A 19,289-nucleotide genomic window follows, 5' to 3' on the forward strand; every position below is an offset into this window, starting at 1 on the left:
GTAGTAAAGTATTTATTCATTGCCTTCATGTTAAAAGTAACTTCTGCCCCGTTAACGTTAACCGTGTGTCATCCAACGTTCGGCCGTTTCATATTTTCAGTTTATTTAACAGCAGCTGAAACTAACATTAGAGACAACAACAACAGTACAGTCTGTTTTCTTTGCTCCACACTGATGCAGAAATACATTTATTATCATACTGCATTACTCAGTACTGAAATAAACCTACGTCAGAAGCATTTAAAGTTTGAAGTAAAGTGACCTAATTAATGTCTGTTGTTGTTGTTGTTATTATCACATCAGTGATGTCGAAATTAATCGAGTAACAGGAAACTTTTTCTTCTTTAGAATACACAGAATTAGTCGTTAGCTTAATTGAAAAAGACGTCTCCACACTCCACATATTTAGCAAACTGCATGCGTCTTTTCTCGCTTGAAAAATCCAAAGTGTCTTCAAACATTTGAGCTCTTCCTCCTCCATGTTGATCTAAAGTGACACGCCTCGACACTTCAGGAGGAATCAAACTAAATGTCACGTAACCAATTTGATACCAAATGATTGGTCACTGTTCTAAATGATAAAAACATAGGGCCTCTACTAATAAGTTTATATAAATAAATCGGATGTTACTGATGCAAAGATGTTTGAAACGATGCATCTCGAGTTCATTATAACCAGAGCGACCGGTGCCGCCCTCAAAGTGCTGTTGGTCGCTGTCATTTTGATTGTTTTGAATACGTTGCGACATATTTATGTTCAGATAATGCTGTAATGATGAATGATATTAATGTAATATTAATTTAGCAAACTATTCCACAGTCAGCGATTAAACAGAAATAAAAATTAAAGCAGTAAGAAGGTCAGATGTCAGATTACAGATTCCTCAGCCTTCTCTGCTCTAAACTGCAGCCATTTTTTCTCAAAGGAACCAACACAAGCGTGAATAATTTAACCTCGTGTCAACCCACTCATTCAGCTGTGTGTGTGTGTGTGTGTGTGATCTCATTGAGCTGGATGTTGCACGTGGCGCTCACGTTTTTCTCCGTCAGCGCCCTGAAGAGAAGCCGCACAGCTAACAAGCTGCAGAAACTGACTCTTTCATTAATTTAATATTTCAGGCTTATTCATTAAAATATTCCCTATATTTATAAAGACATAATATATATCTCTGTGTACAGCTTCATGACATTCATACAAGAGCAGAGATTCTCAGCTCACTGGAAATACTAAAATAAAAACAGTGTTGGTGTTTTTGAATAAATTAGGGATGGTAACGCTCAGGAAACCAACAGTAAAATTAGAACATGTCACACAAGCTAAAAGTTGATCAAAACAGGTGTGTGTTAAAGATCTTATGATGTTAAAATAAGAGTAAAGACTCAATGTGAAGTCTACAGCAAGGTAGAAGGAAGAAAAGGTCCACTCGGCTTAGAAATGACAGAAACGAGGAGCCGCAGAACCTGACAACAATCCTGTTTTTAAGTTTTCTTCAGTATCGCAGCAGTCCTGTGATGCTTGTCTGGAGATTCATGGTCGAGCTGCTAACGGCTCATTTTAATCCTTTATTTTTATTTTCACCTTTTTGCCTCTTTTGACCAATTAATTCTCATTTTCATATGTTTTTAGTTCTCATCACTCATCCCCGCCTTGTAAACAGTTTTCTTCACCCCCCTCCCCTTTGTGATATCTGATTGGTCTAAATTGGCTTCCCCCCCGCTGACCCGAGGGCTATCAGCTAGTTAGTGGTTATTACTCTGTGTGTGTGTGGGGGACAGAAATAGCACCTGATCCTGACAGGAAGCGCAGCAGGATAATGGCATTACCTGGACAGCAGCCAATCGGGTGACAGGTTGAGCTCCTGTCCCCTCTAAGCCAATCAGATATCACGGAATGGCTAGATCAGGAAATGGAGCGAAAAGTCCCTGAGCTCCGACTGACAGGCGGGCAGCTTCTCTCTGTATCTATTGAGTGAAAATCTTCCTGTGAGCGACGGGGAGATCAACCGTGTTCACTTGGTAAGACTGGAGCTGTTGTTTAGAGTTGTTTTCAGGTTATCCAGGTTTTTCTTCTTATTTATTGGCTGTTACTATTTAATTCTTTGGTTGAACGGTTTCTTTAAAACAGACAGCAACCAATTAATGTTATTTAGTTGCTGAATTAATTAATTGTTGTTTGGCTCAGTTTTTTTTGCTTAAACTTTGCAGTGGTTTATTGCAGGTCATAGCTGAAACAAAATGAATCCGCAACAATTTTGATAATTTATTAATAGTTTGAGACATATTTTTAAAGCAAAAATACAAATATATGTTGTTTCCAGCTTCCTAAATGTGTAGATTTTCTACATTTTCTTGGTTTTCTAACAATAAACTGAATATTTGGGGTTTTGGACGGACACTTTATAGGCTGAGGGATTGACTGATTTCATTTGGAAAATAATTGAAATAGTAGTCGATAATGAAAATAAAACCATATATCAGGTGCCTGGTTATTTATTTGGACAGTTTGAGGAAAAATAGAGTTTTTCTTTAACAGAACAAACTGTAACCAGAGACAGACTGATAATAACATCAGCGGCGTGTGTGTGTTGAGCCTGTCTGGCCGTGGTTATTGTTCCTGATATTGAATTAAGTGGCAACAGAACATGTTGTTTTAGCCATTAGAGCGCACACACACACACACACAAACACACACACACACAGAGCTAACAGTGTTGTTAGAGCAGCAGCAGTCGGTGGGTTTGAAGCTGATGGACGGAGACTCGCAGAGGTCAGACTTGTTTGTTTTCTTTTAACTTGATTTAAAGGAACAATCCGATCATTTTGGGGAACTCGTCTTGTTTTTTTTTTTAAGTCACAGATGTAATTATCAATATCTGTTTAATCTCTGTGTGTCCAGTTCAGACTCAGAGATTCAGGATGTGTTCAGCTTAACTTAGCTCAAAGACTGTAAGAAGTATAGAAGTCTCTGGCTGTGTCCGAAATCACCCACAACTCACTATATAGTGGACCATATAGTAAGCTCGCCATTTTGTAGTGCTGTCCGAATGTATAGTGAGAGTTATTATACCCTATATAGTCCACTCAGTGTATCCCAGAATGCATTTTGAAAAGTAGTGGACAACCGATGTCACTAACCAAGCCATATATACCATCATGCATTGCGCTGATAGAAAATAACTGATTGTCTGACGGCAATGACATAATTAACGGCGCCGGAATAAGGATCGGGGTAGTGTCCAAAAGTGTTGTTTTAATAATGCGAGTGAGCTCACTATATAGTCTTCTACAGAGGGGGTAGGGAGTGAGTGGGGATTTCGGACACAGAAAATGTTTCTACTTCTCAGCTGATTTATTCCCTCAGCTGCTCTGTGTACATTTAACCAGCGCCGCTAAAAAAGATTTTTCTGATAAGTATGTTTTGTTTCAAGCCTGTTTGTCGCTAGCCAAATTTAGTATCCCAGGTTAATATTACAGTTGATGTGAATTACAGATGCACCTTGCTAACAAAGCTAGCTAGCGCCACTGTGTCATCTGAATGTGGTCACATCCGGTGCCGCTGGTTGCAAAAAATCAACATGGTTGATTTAATCTGGCGGTTATTATTTTGATAGTTTTTATCTGTGAAATTTCAGGAAATATTGAAAAAATCAGTCTGTGATGTCTTCTAATGTCTTGTTATGTTAGACCAATCAAAGATATTTCATACTTCTTAGTGATATAAAACAAAGAAAGAGACAGACCGGATGAAAAAATAAACCTTTTCTTGAAATTCAGGTGTGGCAGCAGCACAAGGACAGAAAACATTTATTTTTATTTTCCTCCAGTCTTTATAATGTTTCTTCTTGTCTGTGTTTGTAAAGTCCTTTCGTAAAGCCCTGAAATAGCATTAAACATTTGTATGTATTTATTTATTTATTTATTTATCTATTTTCAACTGCCGTCTTTCTGTCGACGTCTCACACAGTTGTTCAGTGTCTAAAATCTGCTTCGTGTTTTGTCTAAACAAAATCTTTAAGCCCTATTTATGCCCGACCCAAAGTGTGGGACCAGGTACTGAAGGTACCGACAGGTGGAAGATGGCGACAAGTGCAGCCGCAGCAGCTCCGCTGAAAACGATCTGAACGTCTGTCCAAGCTCCTGTTACTGTAGGAGGAGTTAGGGACCGTCTGAAAAGTGCAATACGATCCAATTTTATAATCAATAACTGCTTTGCTTTTCAATATAAAAATCTCAGACATCTACCAATATAGTGACCACACATTAACATTTCACACCTGTAGAGAAAATTAAGTAATGAATTATGTACATTTCGAGGTTGTAATTTCAACAGCTTTCTCATTTATGAATATATTGACATCAAACCACCTCTCATCTGTCCTGGACATCCTCTCACAGCTGTTAGTTGTTCTTTGTAATGTTCAAATGTTAAATTAAGAGTACATGTTGAACATGGGTTTAATTGTGTTTGATTTTTACCATGGTATTGAATTGGTATTGAGAATCATGGGAGTTTATTAGTATCGATTCTAGGGCTGAAACGATTAATTAAATGCATCGACGCAAATTCTTTCCATCGATGCTTCGTTTTTAATCCGTATAACTACACGGCGCACTGTTTCGCAGGGACATTTATTACTGTCGCACATCGCGTGCTGTTTGCAAAGTGGAGGAAGAGGGAAAACAGCGAGGGACGAAGAAGAAAGTGTCCAAAGTATGGGATTATTTTAAGCTAAAAGAAAACAACTACTCTGTAATGTCACAGTCCGTCCACTGTAAAACGAAACTTATGTCGCCTCGGCAACAGCACGACGGCGCCTGATCAGAAAGCAGCCGGTGTTCTGCCAGCGGACCACAGACGAGGTAACAGCAACTTTAGCATCTAACTGAAATCATGATTTACTGTTGAGTTGAAGCCAAAGTAAGCCGCAGTCCTCAGCTGAAAATGTGACCACGTGCGTTTGTTGTTCTCCTGTGACCTCACAGTCAAGCATTAACTGGGTGTCGGGGAGCTGCACCTTTTTTAACTCGCCGCCGCCGCCGCCAAGTAAAAGTACTTCTTAAACGACGTATCGATGAAGCATTGAAATAATCTATAGAAGCTTCGAATACTAAAATCCTCGTTAGCTGCAGCCCTAATCGATCCACACACACACACACACACACACACACACACACACACACACACACACACACCGTGTTTCACCTATCTCACATTTCACTGAAAGCTGAGTGACTGTTGGGAAAACCAGAGGAGCCAAACAAGAGGGGGCGAGGTGGGCGTAGCAGAGAGGGAGATAAAATAACACAGAAGGAGACGCAGACATGATGTTATGATTCGATCTGCTCGGTGATAAAAGCTGCAAACTGAAGAAATCCTCCAGGTCCATGTTGGGTGTCTCTAAGGAAGGAGTGATGATTTAGTTCTTAGAGTTTTTTAGGCCTAAATGTGAACTTATAAGGCTGTTCAGAAATAACTCCACCATTCAGAGAGGTTTGTATTCCCAGAGTAGGGTTGGGTTTCAATTTTATAGTTTCTACTTATAGAATCCGGTTCTTATTGAATCTCGGTTCTGAAAGTGAAATGAGTCTCTGTCCTAGAGCGGCGTCTCTGGGGACTCGTCTCATCTGTAGCCACCGTTGGTTTCCCTTCAGTATAAAAGCTGAACGTCAGCTCACTCAGTGTTTTGTACCTGAGCCGTTGCTGCTGTTAGCGTTAGCTGGATCTGGGAGAGCGCGACACGTTGAACACGGTGAAGCGTTCCTTCAGATGTCGGAGCTGCTTCCTCCCTCGCACCAAACCTCCTGACTGCAGCTGGTGCATTTTTACTGTGGTGTTCTCTTTTTTTTTTTTTTTTTTTTTTTTTTTTAGTGAAACTAAGCCAAGCGTTTGCTGCGGTCCGCCACGGTCCAATGACGGGAAACAGAAGCAATCTCTTCTTCAGGCTTTGTCGACGTAACAAGTGAGGTGACGTTAGGTCGGCGTGGCAGCTCCTGGCAGATAAGAGACACTTTTATGGGCTGTAAAATGCTCACTGCAGTTCAGTCAGGAGCTACTACAGAAAGTTAGGAACCGAAAAGCAGAATTTAAACGCACGGGTCTTAACGAATCAAATTCCAAGTTCTTGGAAATGTGGTATCAATTCCAACTTGGTACCTGTTCTCGATATCCAACCCTAACTGAGGGCTTGTACGTATTGACATACTGATTTATGTAATGCATGAAATATACAGTTGGTCGCCTATACAGTCATTAGAGGAATGATCACCGGCGATGGACGATAGCATCATCTATTGCAGGGCTCCAGAGCTCTTGAATCCCTTCCCTGTTTAGACACTTTTCAATCAAGTTGATACAGTTATTTCTCGTTATCTAATAGGACCGGTGGATACATGGTCACGACACCATGTTTCGTGCAACGCAGTGTCTAAACCGTTTGTGCTCTGTAAAGCGAAGGCTAAAGTGAGGCTAACTGAAGATTCTGATTCTCTCGCAGTACCTGGCCGTGGATGTGAGGAGGCTGAACGCCAGTCTTCTTCGGTGGTTCCGCGAAGGTGTAGCGGCGGCGCTGGGCGTTCCCACAGGACACGTGCACATCAACCGGCTGAATGTAAGGCGCCCAGACTCGCACCATTCAGACTTTACACTCCACTGATTGATTTGATTGATTGATTTTACCGATTGACTGACTGACTGCTCTTACAGGAGGAGAAGAATGGCATCGAGCTCTTCGTGTCCTCTGATGGGTTGGGGATCTCTGAGCCCCGCCCTGCTGAAGAGGTCATCCAATCACTGAACGTCAGGGTCCTTCACCGCCACTTGGGACACTTCGGCATCACTGAAGTCGCAACTGAGGTGTGTGTCTACTGCTAGGTAACGGCGGCTCGTTAAGCAGCCTCGTTGGTCCCCGTGGAGACGGTTGGAGAGGATTATTAGAGAGCAGAGTGCTGCTGCTAAAGGTTTAATGGAAGTATTAAAGTCCCATCGATCAGCCTGAGGAAGAACAGAGCAGCTTTATAGATTGTATTAATATTATTACTCTCACTTCCAGCCATGAGAAATGTGACAGCTCGTCTGTAATAAAAATATTACAGTAACAAATCAGGAACTCCCTGTAAGTATCACTGAGGAGCAGACGCAACAAAACAGGTCTGTCTGCATCCTTTAAAGGAATACTCCAGCAAATATCTGAGATTAAAACATGTATCCTGTCACTGCAGTCATCTCACATAAATCACTAAAGATGCTACTTCTCAGATGTTTTTAGGAATAAGTGAATTACTGTTGGAGGTCGCCTCCAAACTCTCAATAAGGGGACGCTGTACTGTCATACCATTAACTGAAATGATTAGATCTGATTAGAGATGCAACGATTTGTTGATGGGTAGAAAATTAATCTGCAGCTCTTTTGATAATCAGTTCACTTTTAAGGTAAATTTTCACACAGATTTGATGCCGAATATTTGAAATTTCCACGTTTTCTAAAGTAAAGATTTGTCACTTTTCCAATCAGTTACATTGAAAATGTTTGTTTTTGTGCTGTTGGTTGAACAAACAAAGCTATATGAAGTTATCGCTTTGGGCTCTGTTGAATTACGTTGTTTATTTTTCACTCTTTTCTGATGTTTGACACATCAAACAACTAATCAGTTAATGGGGAAAATGATCTGTAGATAAGTCGATAAATAAAATAATCAACTCTTGACTGCTGCTTATTTTGTTACCGTGTTGTTCATTTACCCACGTTTCATGCAGACGTCATGTTGTGGAATTATCTAAATTGGGTTAGACTAATACCTGGGACACAGAGGCACAACAGTTTTCACCACACCACAGTTTTTCAGTTTGGATTGTATTTGCTAAAACTGCAGCTGTAAATGAGCTGCAGTTCATCTGATCTGCATAAACTGCTGCTAAATCAGACCTGGTGCCAGAAAGTAAAGTTTTTCTTCTGCTTTTCTGCTGCTGAACGTTAAATATCAAGAGACTGAAACTCCAAGTGTGTAATTATCCTGCACGTTTGAGAAAATATTAGATGGTCTGATGCTGACAGCTCAGCGAAATGATCGGTGCTTTGAAATGAGTTAGACGTAGAACTTTTTACAGGCCTGCTTAAGATGGATTCTTTAATCATTTCGCAGGACTGGAGCTGCTACGAGTATAAGTCTTGTAAAGATTTTACTCAAATTATTTCCCTTCTCATTCTCTCTGTTTCCTGCAGAAGAACGTCCTGCAGGGCGGGCAGAGGGATCACGTGTGGAGCAGAGAAGGTTTTTACGCTGTCGTCCTCTTCTTCACCATCTTCGTCATCGTCATCACCTGCTTGATGGTAAAATACAGTATCACACACAAACATCTGGAACAACTAAACTTGTGGGGAAACCACATTAACCCTTAAAACCAAACCTCAGACTCCTTGAAGAAGTAAGAACCAGGCAGAATGTCGTCACTTTGAAGGTGTAAAACTCAAACCTGTCCTCACAAAGATGGATGAAGTAAAAGAGCACACACACATCAGCATTATCGCTGACCTCACGTTGCTAAACCCCCGGCCGCTCTGATTGGCTGAGGCAGCCGGCCACGGTGGCAGGGTCACTGTACCCTGGCCTTCAGACACACACATCTCATTGACAAAATGCATTCCCTGTCCTCTAACTCTAACCGCAACCACCACAAACACATGCGTAACTCTAACCTGAACCCTAAAACCAAGTCTTAACCCTCAACAAGCGTCTCTACCTGTGCATTCAGGTTAAAGTCCCCACCGGGATATAAAACACAAACAAATAACAAATAATCAAAGAGAAAGTCAACTAAAAAGATAAAAAGGTAAAAAAAGAAAAGGATAAACATATTAATAAAGAGGAATAAATAAATACTATGTGTATACGTACTTCATGTATAAAATATTGTCCCCATTCTGGTGTTGCAGTGTGACATTTAATCCACAAGAGGGAGAACTTGCACAGAGAAACCAGCTCATAATCAGTTTTCTGTCCTGTGTGTCTCAGACCTGATGTGCTGGATGAAACGTCTGCATTTAAATTAAATCTAAATGTGACATTTTTATTAGTCCTCTCTTTACAGTTTTCTCTCTCCACTCGCAATTTAGCTTTTTATTCACTATTATGTTAATAATATCGAGAAAGTAGCTGGAAACTTGCATTTTCGAGAACAGACTTTCTTCACTGTGTCTTTCTCTGCTGTGTTCCTTCTGATCTGGCTTCAGTTTCAGTATTCAGTGAATTTAGAAAAAAACTACATCCAGGTGATTCTTCAGATTTCATAAATGTGAGCATAAAATCATGCCTGTCAGGAGCAGATTATTGTAGGAAAACCAAATGAAATTTAGTGACTGTGACCGTGTGCACTGGCAATGAACAGTGTGCAGAAATATTTCATTGTTATTAAATATAAGTAAAGTATAATACCCAGGCAGCTTGATCTTGTCTGCAAACAGTATTTGGTGTTTTCTGTATATTTTTTTATGAACAAATATTTTAGGAGACACATTTCACTGCAAGCAGAATCATATAACAGACATTTATCTTTTAATTTAAAGACAAAATAGGCCTTTTTATTACAGTGCGGTTCATATGAACAATGTCTCCCACAGAGTTTCTGTTAATGATTTAGTCAAAACCTCTCACGACTTTTTTAAATAGCTGGGGTTTGTCTGCACATTTGGGATAAATTTGTGACAACTAGAAGCAGGAAAAAGGAGCTCTGTCAACTAAACAAAGCTGAATATCATTTGAACATTTGATTCTGTACCAATATTTTTATAATACCTTTTTTAAGCTGAGAAAAAGAGAAATGTTTTATACTTTATTTATTTATTTATTTATTTACCGAAATGTCTCAAACTCCCCAATGAATCAGTGTTAAATAAAGAACTTTTCGAAAGGTTAGTTATAAAGTTAGAAAGGCCTGATTTAAATAAGTAAAAAAAATGATGCTAGAATGAAATATTTGGCGTTTTTTTTATACTCAGTGCTATGGACACAGTTCAGACGTGTACTCAGGCGGGATGGGACTACTTCCTTGATTTTCACAGATCCTTCATCAGTCCCTCATTTGAAAAGAAAATGTATTGATGAATTCTCTTTCCTCTCCTTTCTGATCTCCAGGTTTTGTACCGACTTAAGGAAAAGGTTCAGGTTTCTGACAGACAGCTGAAAGCTCCGCCCCCTGACCGCCACCTGACCCCGACTGTCCCTCCAGACCCCACCCAGAGGTTAAAGGGCACCAAGGTCGGCACCAGGCACCAGAACTGTTAAAATGTAAAAATACATAGAAAATATAGGAATGACTCATTAATTTGTTGTCCAGGCTGTGACGTCAGGAAGCATGGTCCAAGCTGAGCTCCCTCCAACTGTCGCCACGCCCATTCCCCAGCAGCAGCCAATCGTAGCCTGCCGCCGCCTCGCCCCTCCTGTAGTCCCTCTGCCCAGGTCAGTCAGCTGACAATGCATCCCAATATTCCTCAAAAGAAAGATACTGAAATAAACCACGTGTCTGCCTGTGTTTGTCCTCCTAGCCCCGCCCTTGTCCCTGTTGTCAACGACCACGCCCACCTGGCCAGTTTTGCCCCGACGACAGCCAATAACGAGCTCAAGCCCTGCCCCTCCCCCTTCAGGATGAAACCTGCTGCAGGGCTGCAAGAAAGGTAAGAAGACAGAGAGATGACTTCCTGTGTTGTAGCCCCGCCTCTCTGCATATTAGTTTGTTTGGACTCAAACTAAATGGCAACAATATGAATTTCGTTTTTTACAGACTAACTGAATTGATCCACAAGTATTCATAGTTTTCAGTCACGTGACATGCGCAAAACAACAGACCAACACCGCGACTCCCCCGCAGAGACGCCACAAAAGCAGTCAGGTTTTATTTGGATCACCTTTCAACTTAAGAAAAAGAAAGATATGAACACAAACTGCAAGCGTTGGGCATATCCGATCCATATAACGTTACAGCGTCCGCTGCCGCATTTCTACCGTTAAAAACCGCCAGGTCCCTGCCGCCGCTCGACTGCCGTAATGTTTACTTTTACTTTCTGGGGAATCCCTCACCTAACACAGCCCAGTCTTGTCTCCTCCTCGATAAATAAATCTGAAAGCAAGAAAACTATCCAGCATTTTGGCAACGCGAAAAGTAACAAACTCAAAGTAATGGTGTATCACTTGCTTCCTGGTTGGCAGGCAGCGGATAATAACGTCTTTTTTTTTGCCCCCCAAGGGAGCGTTTTCCTTGGAATATGATGTCACTGCCCCCACCTTATGCCCCGCCCCTTTTGGGTGAAAGCAGCCAGGTCTTTGTCAATTTATTGGCATAGAACTATTAGAAGCCCAAATCCGATGACCAGTCATCTGTTATGTTGTTTCTGATCGGCTTCGTTATATAGAAAACATTTCAGAAATAGGGGTTGATGAGTGTCCTTTTTGTCTGCCCCGTCCTCAAGTGGACGATCCTGACATACAACTTAACTACCTTATTGAATCTCCAGGTATTGCTTTTCTGTCATTAGAACACGCTAGCTATTTCGGTAGTTTCTCCAACGTGACGTTACTATAAACTTATTACATCGCTGTGGCAAAGTGGAACTGCTGCCTGTATTTTGATGGCGTTCAGATAATGAGGTTAAAGTATTTAAAAGAAATCCCTGTGAGCCAAAGCCTCAGATTTCCTCCTGTTCTGACGCTCTGTTTTGAACAGCTTTTTCTAGCAACGGCTCTGTTCCACGACATACGGAGCCAGACGGAGCCGATGTTCCATATATGGTTATTTGCTCCCATAGCAACAGCCTGGTAACTTCAGGTCTTGGCCAATCAGAAGACAGTGGGCTTTAAGAGGGGGGGGCCTTAAAGAGACAGGAGCATCTACAGCTTGTTTCAGACAGAGGCTGAAATGAAGGCCTACATGAAGAGTCAGTATCAAATAGATAATTCTTTTTTTGAACTTTGAATCATGCAAAGCTGCCGTACAAGAGTCACAGAACTACAATACAGGACTGGAAAAGCAGTATAATAGGTCTTCTTTAATAACCTTTTTACTACGAGCCAAGAAGTAGAAAACATCTAGGTTACTTTTTGCAGTTTACATGATTCATTATTACCAGTTAGGTCTGCTCAGTTATATATAAATAAAATAAATATAAACTGGAACAGCAGTGGAAGCAGAATGGAGTGAGGCAGGTCTGGTCTGGCATGAGAAAGGGGATCACTGCTCGTTTAGTTCTTGCTAATGACCTGAACATGTTTTTTTAACAGATTTGACTATCAAGCCCCTAATTGTCTGGTATCGGTGGCCAACACTTCCTGCACCAGCCCCACCTCACCACCTGCCGGACTTTTAACATTCTCCTCATTCCAGGTTTAGAGGGAACTGGACAGACTCAGGCAGGGGAAGGCGGCGGCGCCTGATGGGATCAGCCCCAAACTGTTAAAATCCTGCTCTAGTCAGCTGTGTGAATTTTTTGCACACCTGTTTAATCTGAGCCTCTAAAATAAAAGTGCGAGAACGTTTTTTGCAGCAATGCTTGATGTCGAGTTTATTAAGAGCTTTTACATTGAAGAGTTCTGAAGGACATTCAAAAGAAACTCTGGCCTGCTTGACACACCTCTTGAAAAGCAGTCAGTAAACGTGTGATTGGATTCCTCTGAATTTCCTCAGGGGAATGAAAATAAGTGTCCATAGGCTTATGAATGTAGATCAAACGCTGGAACACAAACACACACTGCAGCACACGCTTTATTGTGAGCATGTGTAAAAGTGTCCTTTCATTCAATTTGTTTAACAAAGGATTAAAAAAATAGCCACAGTAAGTTGGAATCTATCTCACAACCTACCTAACGGGAGTCCCGCACAGTACCGACTGAGCTAAACGTGCACATAACTTGAAATTATTTGACTTTGTTCCGGCCCGCCATGTAACGACTTGAAAAAATTTTTTCTCGATGCCAGACTTGTTTGCCGACCCCTGCTCTAGTGGTTCCTAACCATGCATGTAGTTTTGGTTTTATTTGCCAAAGGAATAAAGTGGAGAAACATAACAAATGCAGATGCTTCCATAAACGAGCACGTCCTGTCATCCTTAGTGAAGTGTAAAAATGCTGAGCAGAGCCCGGTCACTTGGATTTAAGGTCAAGATGCCAGGAGGAAAAAAAACAAGTGACTTTGAAAGATTTTTCTTCAGAGATACTTCATCTGCAAAGACATACAACGAAAATACAAATCTATGGACCAAATATCTTTTGGAAGATGTCATTCATTCCTCCAGTAGAGTAAAAGTATTTTAAGTTTGAAAGCCACGTTTGGGCGTGAGGAACATTTTTTTTGTTAAGTAAGACCGACCTTAGATGGTGAACTTGTGTTTCTGCAAATGTTGCTTTAAGAGCTCTTCAACGTTTGGCCGAAGTTCATTTCCCTTTTAAGTAGTTTCATAATCGGAAAGATAACGTCTTTATCTGCACCTCAGCTCAGAGTCGAGCACTTAACCTTTATCTGCAGCTCGGAACTCTTCCGTTGATTTACCGCCCGTTCCGCAGACTCGAACCTCGGAGGCCATTTTGTTCTGGCGGAGTTCAGTGTGAGGGTGTTAAGTGCAGAGAACACGCTGAGTATCTTAAGGTAGGAAAAGGAAGGAAGATTTCAGGCCCAAAGTGAGAACAGGATGTTTTTCTTGGTGTCTGTGTCTCTTTGTGTAACTGTGTGTGTGTTTTGACCACTCTGGATGGCAGCCAATCAGCAATCAGATGAAAAGGAATTAACAGCATCCTGGAGAGGAAGCCGTCCGACACGTAGCCAGACGATGAGAGTCCACCCAAACACAGTCCATCAAAGCACACCTTGTATTTTCTTCTCTTTCTAAAGTCTAAACCGTTAGAAAACAATTTCAGCATGACTCTAAAATCAGTCAGTGTTTTTGCTCCTGTTTCAGGGATTAACCTGGTCAGGTAAAGTCAGTAAAGAAATTTGTCAGCGTCATGTAAAATGTCTTGTTTAAGTAAGAAAATATGTTTTTATATAATACAACGTCATCTGGATATCTGCTTTAGCTAAGGATGTCTGTTAGACAACAACCAGCACATGGAATACACATTTGGTTACGCCATCAGAAAACACTTTGCAGGTAAAACCTTTTATTGAAAAGGTAGAAAGAGATTATGAGATGGAAATTACTGCTACTAAAGGTTGAACAAGCATTGCTGCAGAAAAAGTACAGCCTCACTAGTCCAATTTGAGAGCAGTGATTTAAAAACGGCGCCACAGATTGTTGGAATAGTGTCGATGAAGGCTTGAAACGGTGTCACAGAGGTTTAGAAATAAACCTTCATGCTCACTTGCTGAACAGCACATCCAGGCCCAGATACTGTCGAATGATTGTTTAGCAAAAAAAAAGATTTGTTCTGAACATGCAGAGTGCGTTTATGTTTATCTGGTTGAGAAAGAGGCAGATTTCTCCTCCAGCTGGTTTTATTAACTCTCACATCCAAATGATATTTTTCTGAACTTCAGCAGAGCAACTGCAGGATTCCCACGCGTCTTGGAAAACCTGGAAAACAGTTGACAAATTTTCCAGTCATGGGAAAACACTGGAGAAACATGATGTTACGGTTGCTCAGAACACGCCCTGAGTCACGTCACATAGTAGCACAAGTTGGATGACGTTAATTCAAGTGACTGAAACTCTGAATAATGTAAGTTGTATTATCCTCCAAACTCTGCTGGCATCGTCTCTTCAAAAACTTAATGCTACGTTAAATATAAATAAAATGGACGATAACATGACATGAAACTTTAGCTCACAATCGGTTGGGATTAGCTTTGTTAGTAAAGGGGCTAATATATCGTGATAAACTGACCACGGCTTGCTGTTATTTTGTGATTAACCTTTGATGTCTGCACACCTGTGAAGTAGTGCCAGTTTTCTGAAAAAATAAAACTCGAATACACCGAGTTCGTTTTGAAGTTTAAATAAAGTGTGGCGCTGTGACAGTGGTCCAACGCGTGCTATGGACCACAGAGATGTTAGAAACTAAGGTTCAACAGAAAGCTGGGATTTGTTACTAGGCTACATTTTAGGCTAATATTTACTGGTGTTCAGGCAGCAGCGATTAAAATACAGCCCGACAAAAGCACGTGCCAAGCATAGAACTCAAAGGACTTTCCGATACTATAAGAAAACAACATTAAGACAAGATCAATTTGTCGTCATGTCTACACATGTAATAGAATATTTAATAATAGCGACAGACGGGGCTGGACTGCTAATCAAATGCCTGGTGGGCCGGTGTAACGTAAATTATTTATTAAAAACGGGCCAACAATCGGCCTGTAAAGCATGAACAGCGGCCCATTGGGTAATTTTCAATGCTGACATTGGACTGGCCCAATCACAGAGGAGGAGGCATGTGTGACCGAAACAGAGGGACAAAGTGACAGTGAGAGAGAGAGGGAGAGAGAGAGAGAGCAGGAGGCGAGGGGAGGTGCAGCGGTAAGCATGGAGTAGCTCAGCCTGTAGGTAGGGAGCAGGGAGGCAGGGTCATTTACACTGGGGACCTGTAGGCACCACTTTTAGAAAGCGTTTGTTAAAAATGTTCAGAAAAATCTCACCAAGAAATGTTGATAAACAAATAAAAATGCTATGAGAAAGGTTTATTTGTGCTTAAGAAAACCTGCAGTGTAAATAATGAGGAAACCTCTGTGTTGTTCAAAAAAAGTAACTTAAGCAAATAATAATAATAAGCTACTGATTACTATATTATTATTATTATTATTATAATATTTAGATTTTCTGAATTGTCACCTGCCACCTGAATTTTGTGCTTCCTTTTATAAAAATAAAGACATTTCCACCTTGAATTGGTGCAGAAAATGTCTCCAGAATGCAGGAAATTAAGTGTTTAATGCTAAAAATCTTCGGGGGGAGGAGCCCCAGTCCCCCCTATCAAATATTTAATCTATAAATATTGTTTTAAAATAGTAGGTCTATTAAAATATATTCTTCTCTTGTAGTCATGGCCACCAAAACTTGTGCAAATGTTACGTCTCAGTGTTTCATCACACCCCTAATCTGACCCCCTAAATGCATCGATGGTGTATTGGTGAGGGGAGTCCGACTGATTTTGGTGGGCCGCCTCGGCCAAAAATGCTAGGGCCAAATTTTTATTTAATTTTTTTGTCCCAGTCCAGCCCTGGCCACAGACTGCACGTCTTTAAAATCAGACTTCTGCAAAGAGGAACATGTAAATGTATGACGCGATCCCTGTCCTGGAACAGTCTCTAGAAAAGAGTGCGAACCCTGAACTGTTGAACGTGCAGTTAATAAATGACAGCCCACTAGTGAGTAAATAACAATAAAACACAAGACAGACGGCTTCAGACTTCAATGGCGGTCCAGTTCTAACACAATTTGTTTTTCTTTCCCTCCTTCATTCCCTCCTTTACCTTCACCCCCCCTGCAGACGTGGCTCTAACGTCTCTCTGGTGTTGGACATGTCGGCTCTCGGCGCAGTGGAGCCCCTTAACGTTACTGTGGTGACCCCCAGAGAGGCGGCGGCCAGGGAGTACCTGCTGGCCGCCGGCCGGCCCCTGGCCCGGCAGCAGCTCCGCGACATCGTCAACAACACACACAAGCTGCACGCTGAGTTCGCTGTAAGTAGTTAAACAGTAAAATAATTCACCAAATGTCAGTAATGCAGCCTATTTTTCCAGGAAGACTTTATTGTAATATCAAAGCAGCTGCAAAAACTTAAGACTACTACCACCAGACTATTGATTGTCGGGGCAGGATTTTAAACTTCAACACGTTATGAGTACTGCAATGCGTCCATAGTATTGGGTATCAAACTGTCAAGTATCGAAAGTTGGCGCTAAATGCTTACTCAGCATTCTTTGCATTTGAAGCAAATCTCAAAGAGCTACAAGGTAAAAGCATCAATATAAACAACAGATGGATGCAAAAAAATGTAAGCATAAAGGCAGCAACCAGCGAGGTTAAGTTAGCTTGCTCACTTTGCTAATCAAGGCATTAAAGAATAGAAATAATAAAAGTTGACAAGAGCAAAATATAAAAAGAAACATACAAATATAAATGTAGAAATATAAACAGGAGTGTGGAAATATGCACAGTGTTTTAGAAGTGTTATGACAAGCACTAGCATATATTGAGTTGCAGCATCTTTATATTCCTCAAATTAAGGTATGCATTGATGGGATGGATTTTGGATCAGCTGGCGCCGGTACAGAACATTTTCCAACGATACCCAGTCCCTACAGATGGAGTCATTTCAATGCAGTTACAGTTCTTGGGACCCAGTCGATCAGAGCATCCCTTCACACTGTAAAGATGTGCGTCTACCTGTTGGGTGTCGGTGCAGCTCAGGGGTGGAAGAAGTACTCAGTTTTCATACTGAAGTAAAAGTACAGATACCACATGAAAAATGTTACTCAAGTAAAAGTAAAAAAGTAGCTAGTTTTAAAAATACTTAAGTAATCTTTCAAAACACAATCTATCTTTTTAAACTCACTCAAGGCAGGTTTGTTATAGTGAATCACAGTAAGGAAAACTGAAGTATCCCCTTCAGACCGTCTGACGCACACACAGAACCCCATTTGGGACTTTGGGTATGTCAAGATGAGACAAGGAGGCGGAAACCAAACCTAACTGAACTTCTCAATTCACAATCTCACCAAAACCCCACGCGTGTTAACTTGAGCACCTCTCATAAAGTGCAGCTCACAGTCCCACACAGAGCAAGGCTGGCTTCAGTTTTCAGATGTCTATAATCCAAAGCTCTAGCAGCTGCGTTCCCTGCGACTGCTGCACAGTCACACCTGACACCACAATCCTCCCTCTGTAAGAAGCCTGAATAGAAACCTCTTCTAGAAAAATCCAGCCGGTTTTAACAGACCTCTGCGCGCTAACTCAGACCTCATGAAGTCTGTTAAGACTGGGGGTGGGGGGGCAATCTGCTGGGTCTTTGTGTCATGTGCTCGCACTGGCTGAGGCTGCCTGTGTTTGACCTGGGTCTGTGGGACCTGCTAAAGACTAAAGGCTGGATGTGGATCAGCTGTGCTCAGACTGGTTGATGATCCAGCATCTACTCTACTGACAAACGTCAGCCCCTGTGAATTATAGATATTTTCTAAATATTAATGTTATCAGCTGCATCAAACTGGCTCCTCCAGATTTCCTTCAATACATCTTCAAATATAAAATACTATTTATAAAATGACTGGGCTGAATATGTGATGCTTAGTATTTACTGAGACGTTCATCCACCCATCCACTAATCAAATTTTTATTTGTCAATAGTACTAGTTAATCCACTGCTTCCCATCTTGCATTAGTCCAGAGTTGTTGTTTTAAAATGTTGTATGAGGAGTGCCTTCACATCCTGTCTGGACTGCTCCCACAGATGTTTCTTGCTGGAATGCGCTCATCTTTTCCAAGCTACAGTTTATAAACACCGTGGTCCGTCTGCGTTTATCAAACGTAATAGTTAATAGTTATATTTCACTCAACATTGCTGAGCTGGTTAGCACAGGACAGACAGATTCACTGCAGCTGCATATTAACGTTAGGCTACTTGTTATCTGCTGACCTCATGTTTACCCGACGTTCACTCTCCATTGAGTTTTTTCTTTACACGGTCCCAGAAAGATAGTCCCTCTTCATCCCCTCATCATAGTTGTAGTTTCACCTTTGACATGAGAGCGAGGCAAGGCCGTCTCTGGCGAGAGTGACCTGTTTTCTATCACTGCGTATGCCGGTGTCGCATCAGCTGGCTGGCGTTGATTCGTGCCGAGTCGGCTTTATCAGTTTACATTTGTTTTTCCCTGCTGCTCCACTCAGGTGCGCTGCATAGGCGACTAATAACAACGTAACGAGCTCTAATGCAGGATGTAACGCAGTAAACAGTCAGATATTTGGCTTTGAAATGTAGTGAAGTGAAAGTAAAAAGTTGCAACAACTAAACATACTCAAGTAAGTACAGATACTACTTAAGTACAGTAACGAAGTACTTATACTTCATTACTTTCCACCACTGATGCAGCTGCAGGATGACTTCTTATATACATATGTAACACTGAACGTCTCTTCTTCTGTGTCAGGAAATCCCCATGAATTTCATCGATCCCAAAGATCTGGACATCCCAAACTACGGACCCAAGAACAGATACAAGACCATACTTCCCAGTGAGTACTCTTGTTGCTAAGAAACAGTAACGGTTCAAAAACAGTCCTCATCTGCCATTTCCTGTCGAATCAGGAAGTTGTTTGATT

At 41.3% G+C, this 19,289-nt stretch overlaps 1 protein-coding gene across 1 annotated transcript in view; it reads left to right on the top strand.

Moving 5' to 3' along the window:
* ptprr (protein tyrosine phosphatase receptor type R) overlaps positions 1 to 19,289 on the top strand; it is a 39,295-nt gene that overhangs the window by 11,790 nt on the left and 8,216 nt on the right. Inside the window, exons 2-9 of the mRNA XM_046038877.1 lie at positions 6,495 to 6,608; positions 6,704 to 6,853; positions 8,220 to 8,327; positions 10,129 to 10,251; positions 10,331 to 10,452; positions 10,539 to 10,667; positions 16,465 to 16,654; positions 19,118 to 19,202. Of these exons, the coding sequence (XP_045894833.1) occupies positions 6,495 to 6,608; positions 6,704 to 6,853; positions 8,220 to 8,327; positions 10,129 to 10,251; positions 10,331 to 10,452; positions 10,539 to 10,667; positions 16,465 to 16,654; positions 19,118 to 19,202 (1,021 nt within the window). The remainder of the gene's footprint in view (positions 1 to 6,494; positions 6,609 to 6,703; positions 6,854 to 8,219; positions 8,328 to 10,128; positions 10,252 to 10,330; positions 10,453 to 10,538; positions 10,668 to 16,464; positions 16,655 to 19,117; positions 19,203 to 19,289) is intronic.

Source organism: Micropterus dolomieu, linkage group LG23, assembly GCF_021292245.1.
Source record: "Micropterus dolomieu isolate WLL.071019.BEF.003 ecotype Adirondacks linkage group LG23, ASM2129224v1, whole genome shotgun sequence".
Classification (NCBI taxonomy): domain Eukaryota; kingdom Metazoa; phylum Chordata; class Actinopteri; order Centrarchiformes; family Centrarchidae; genus Micropterus; species Micropterus dolomieu.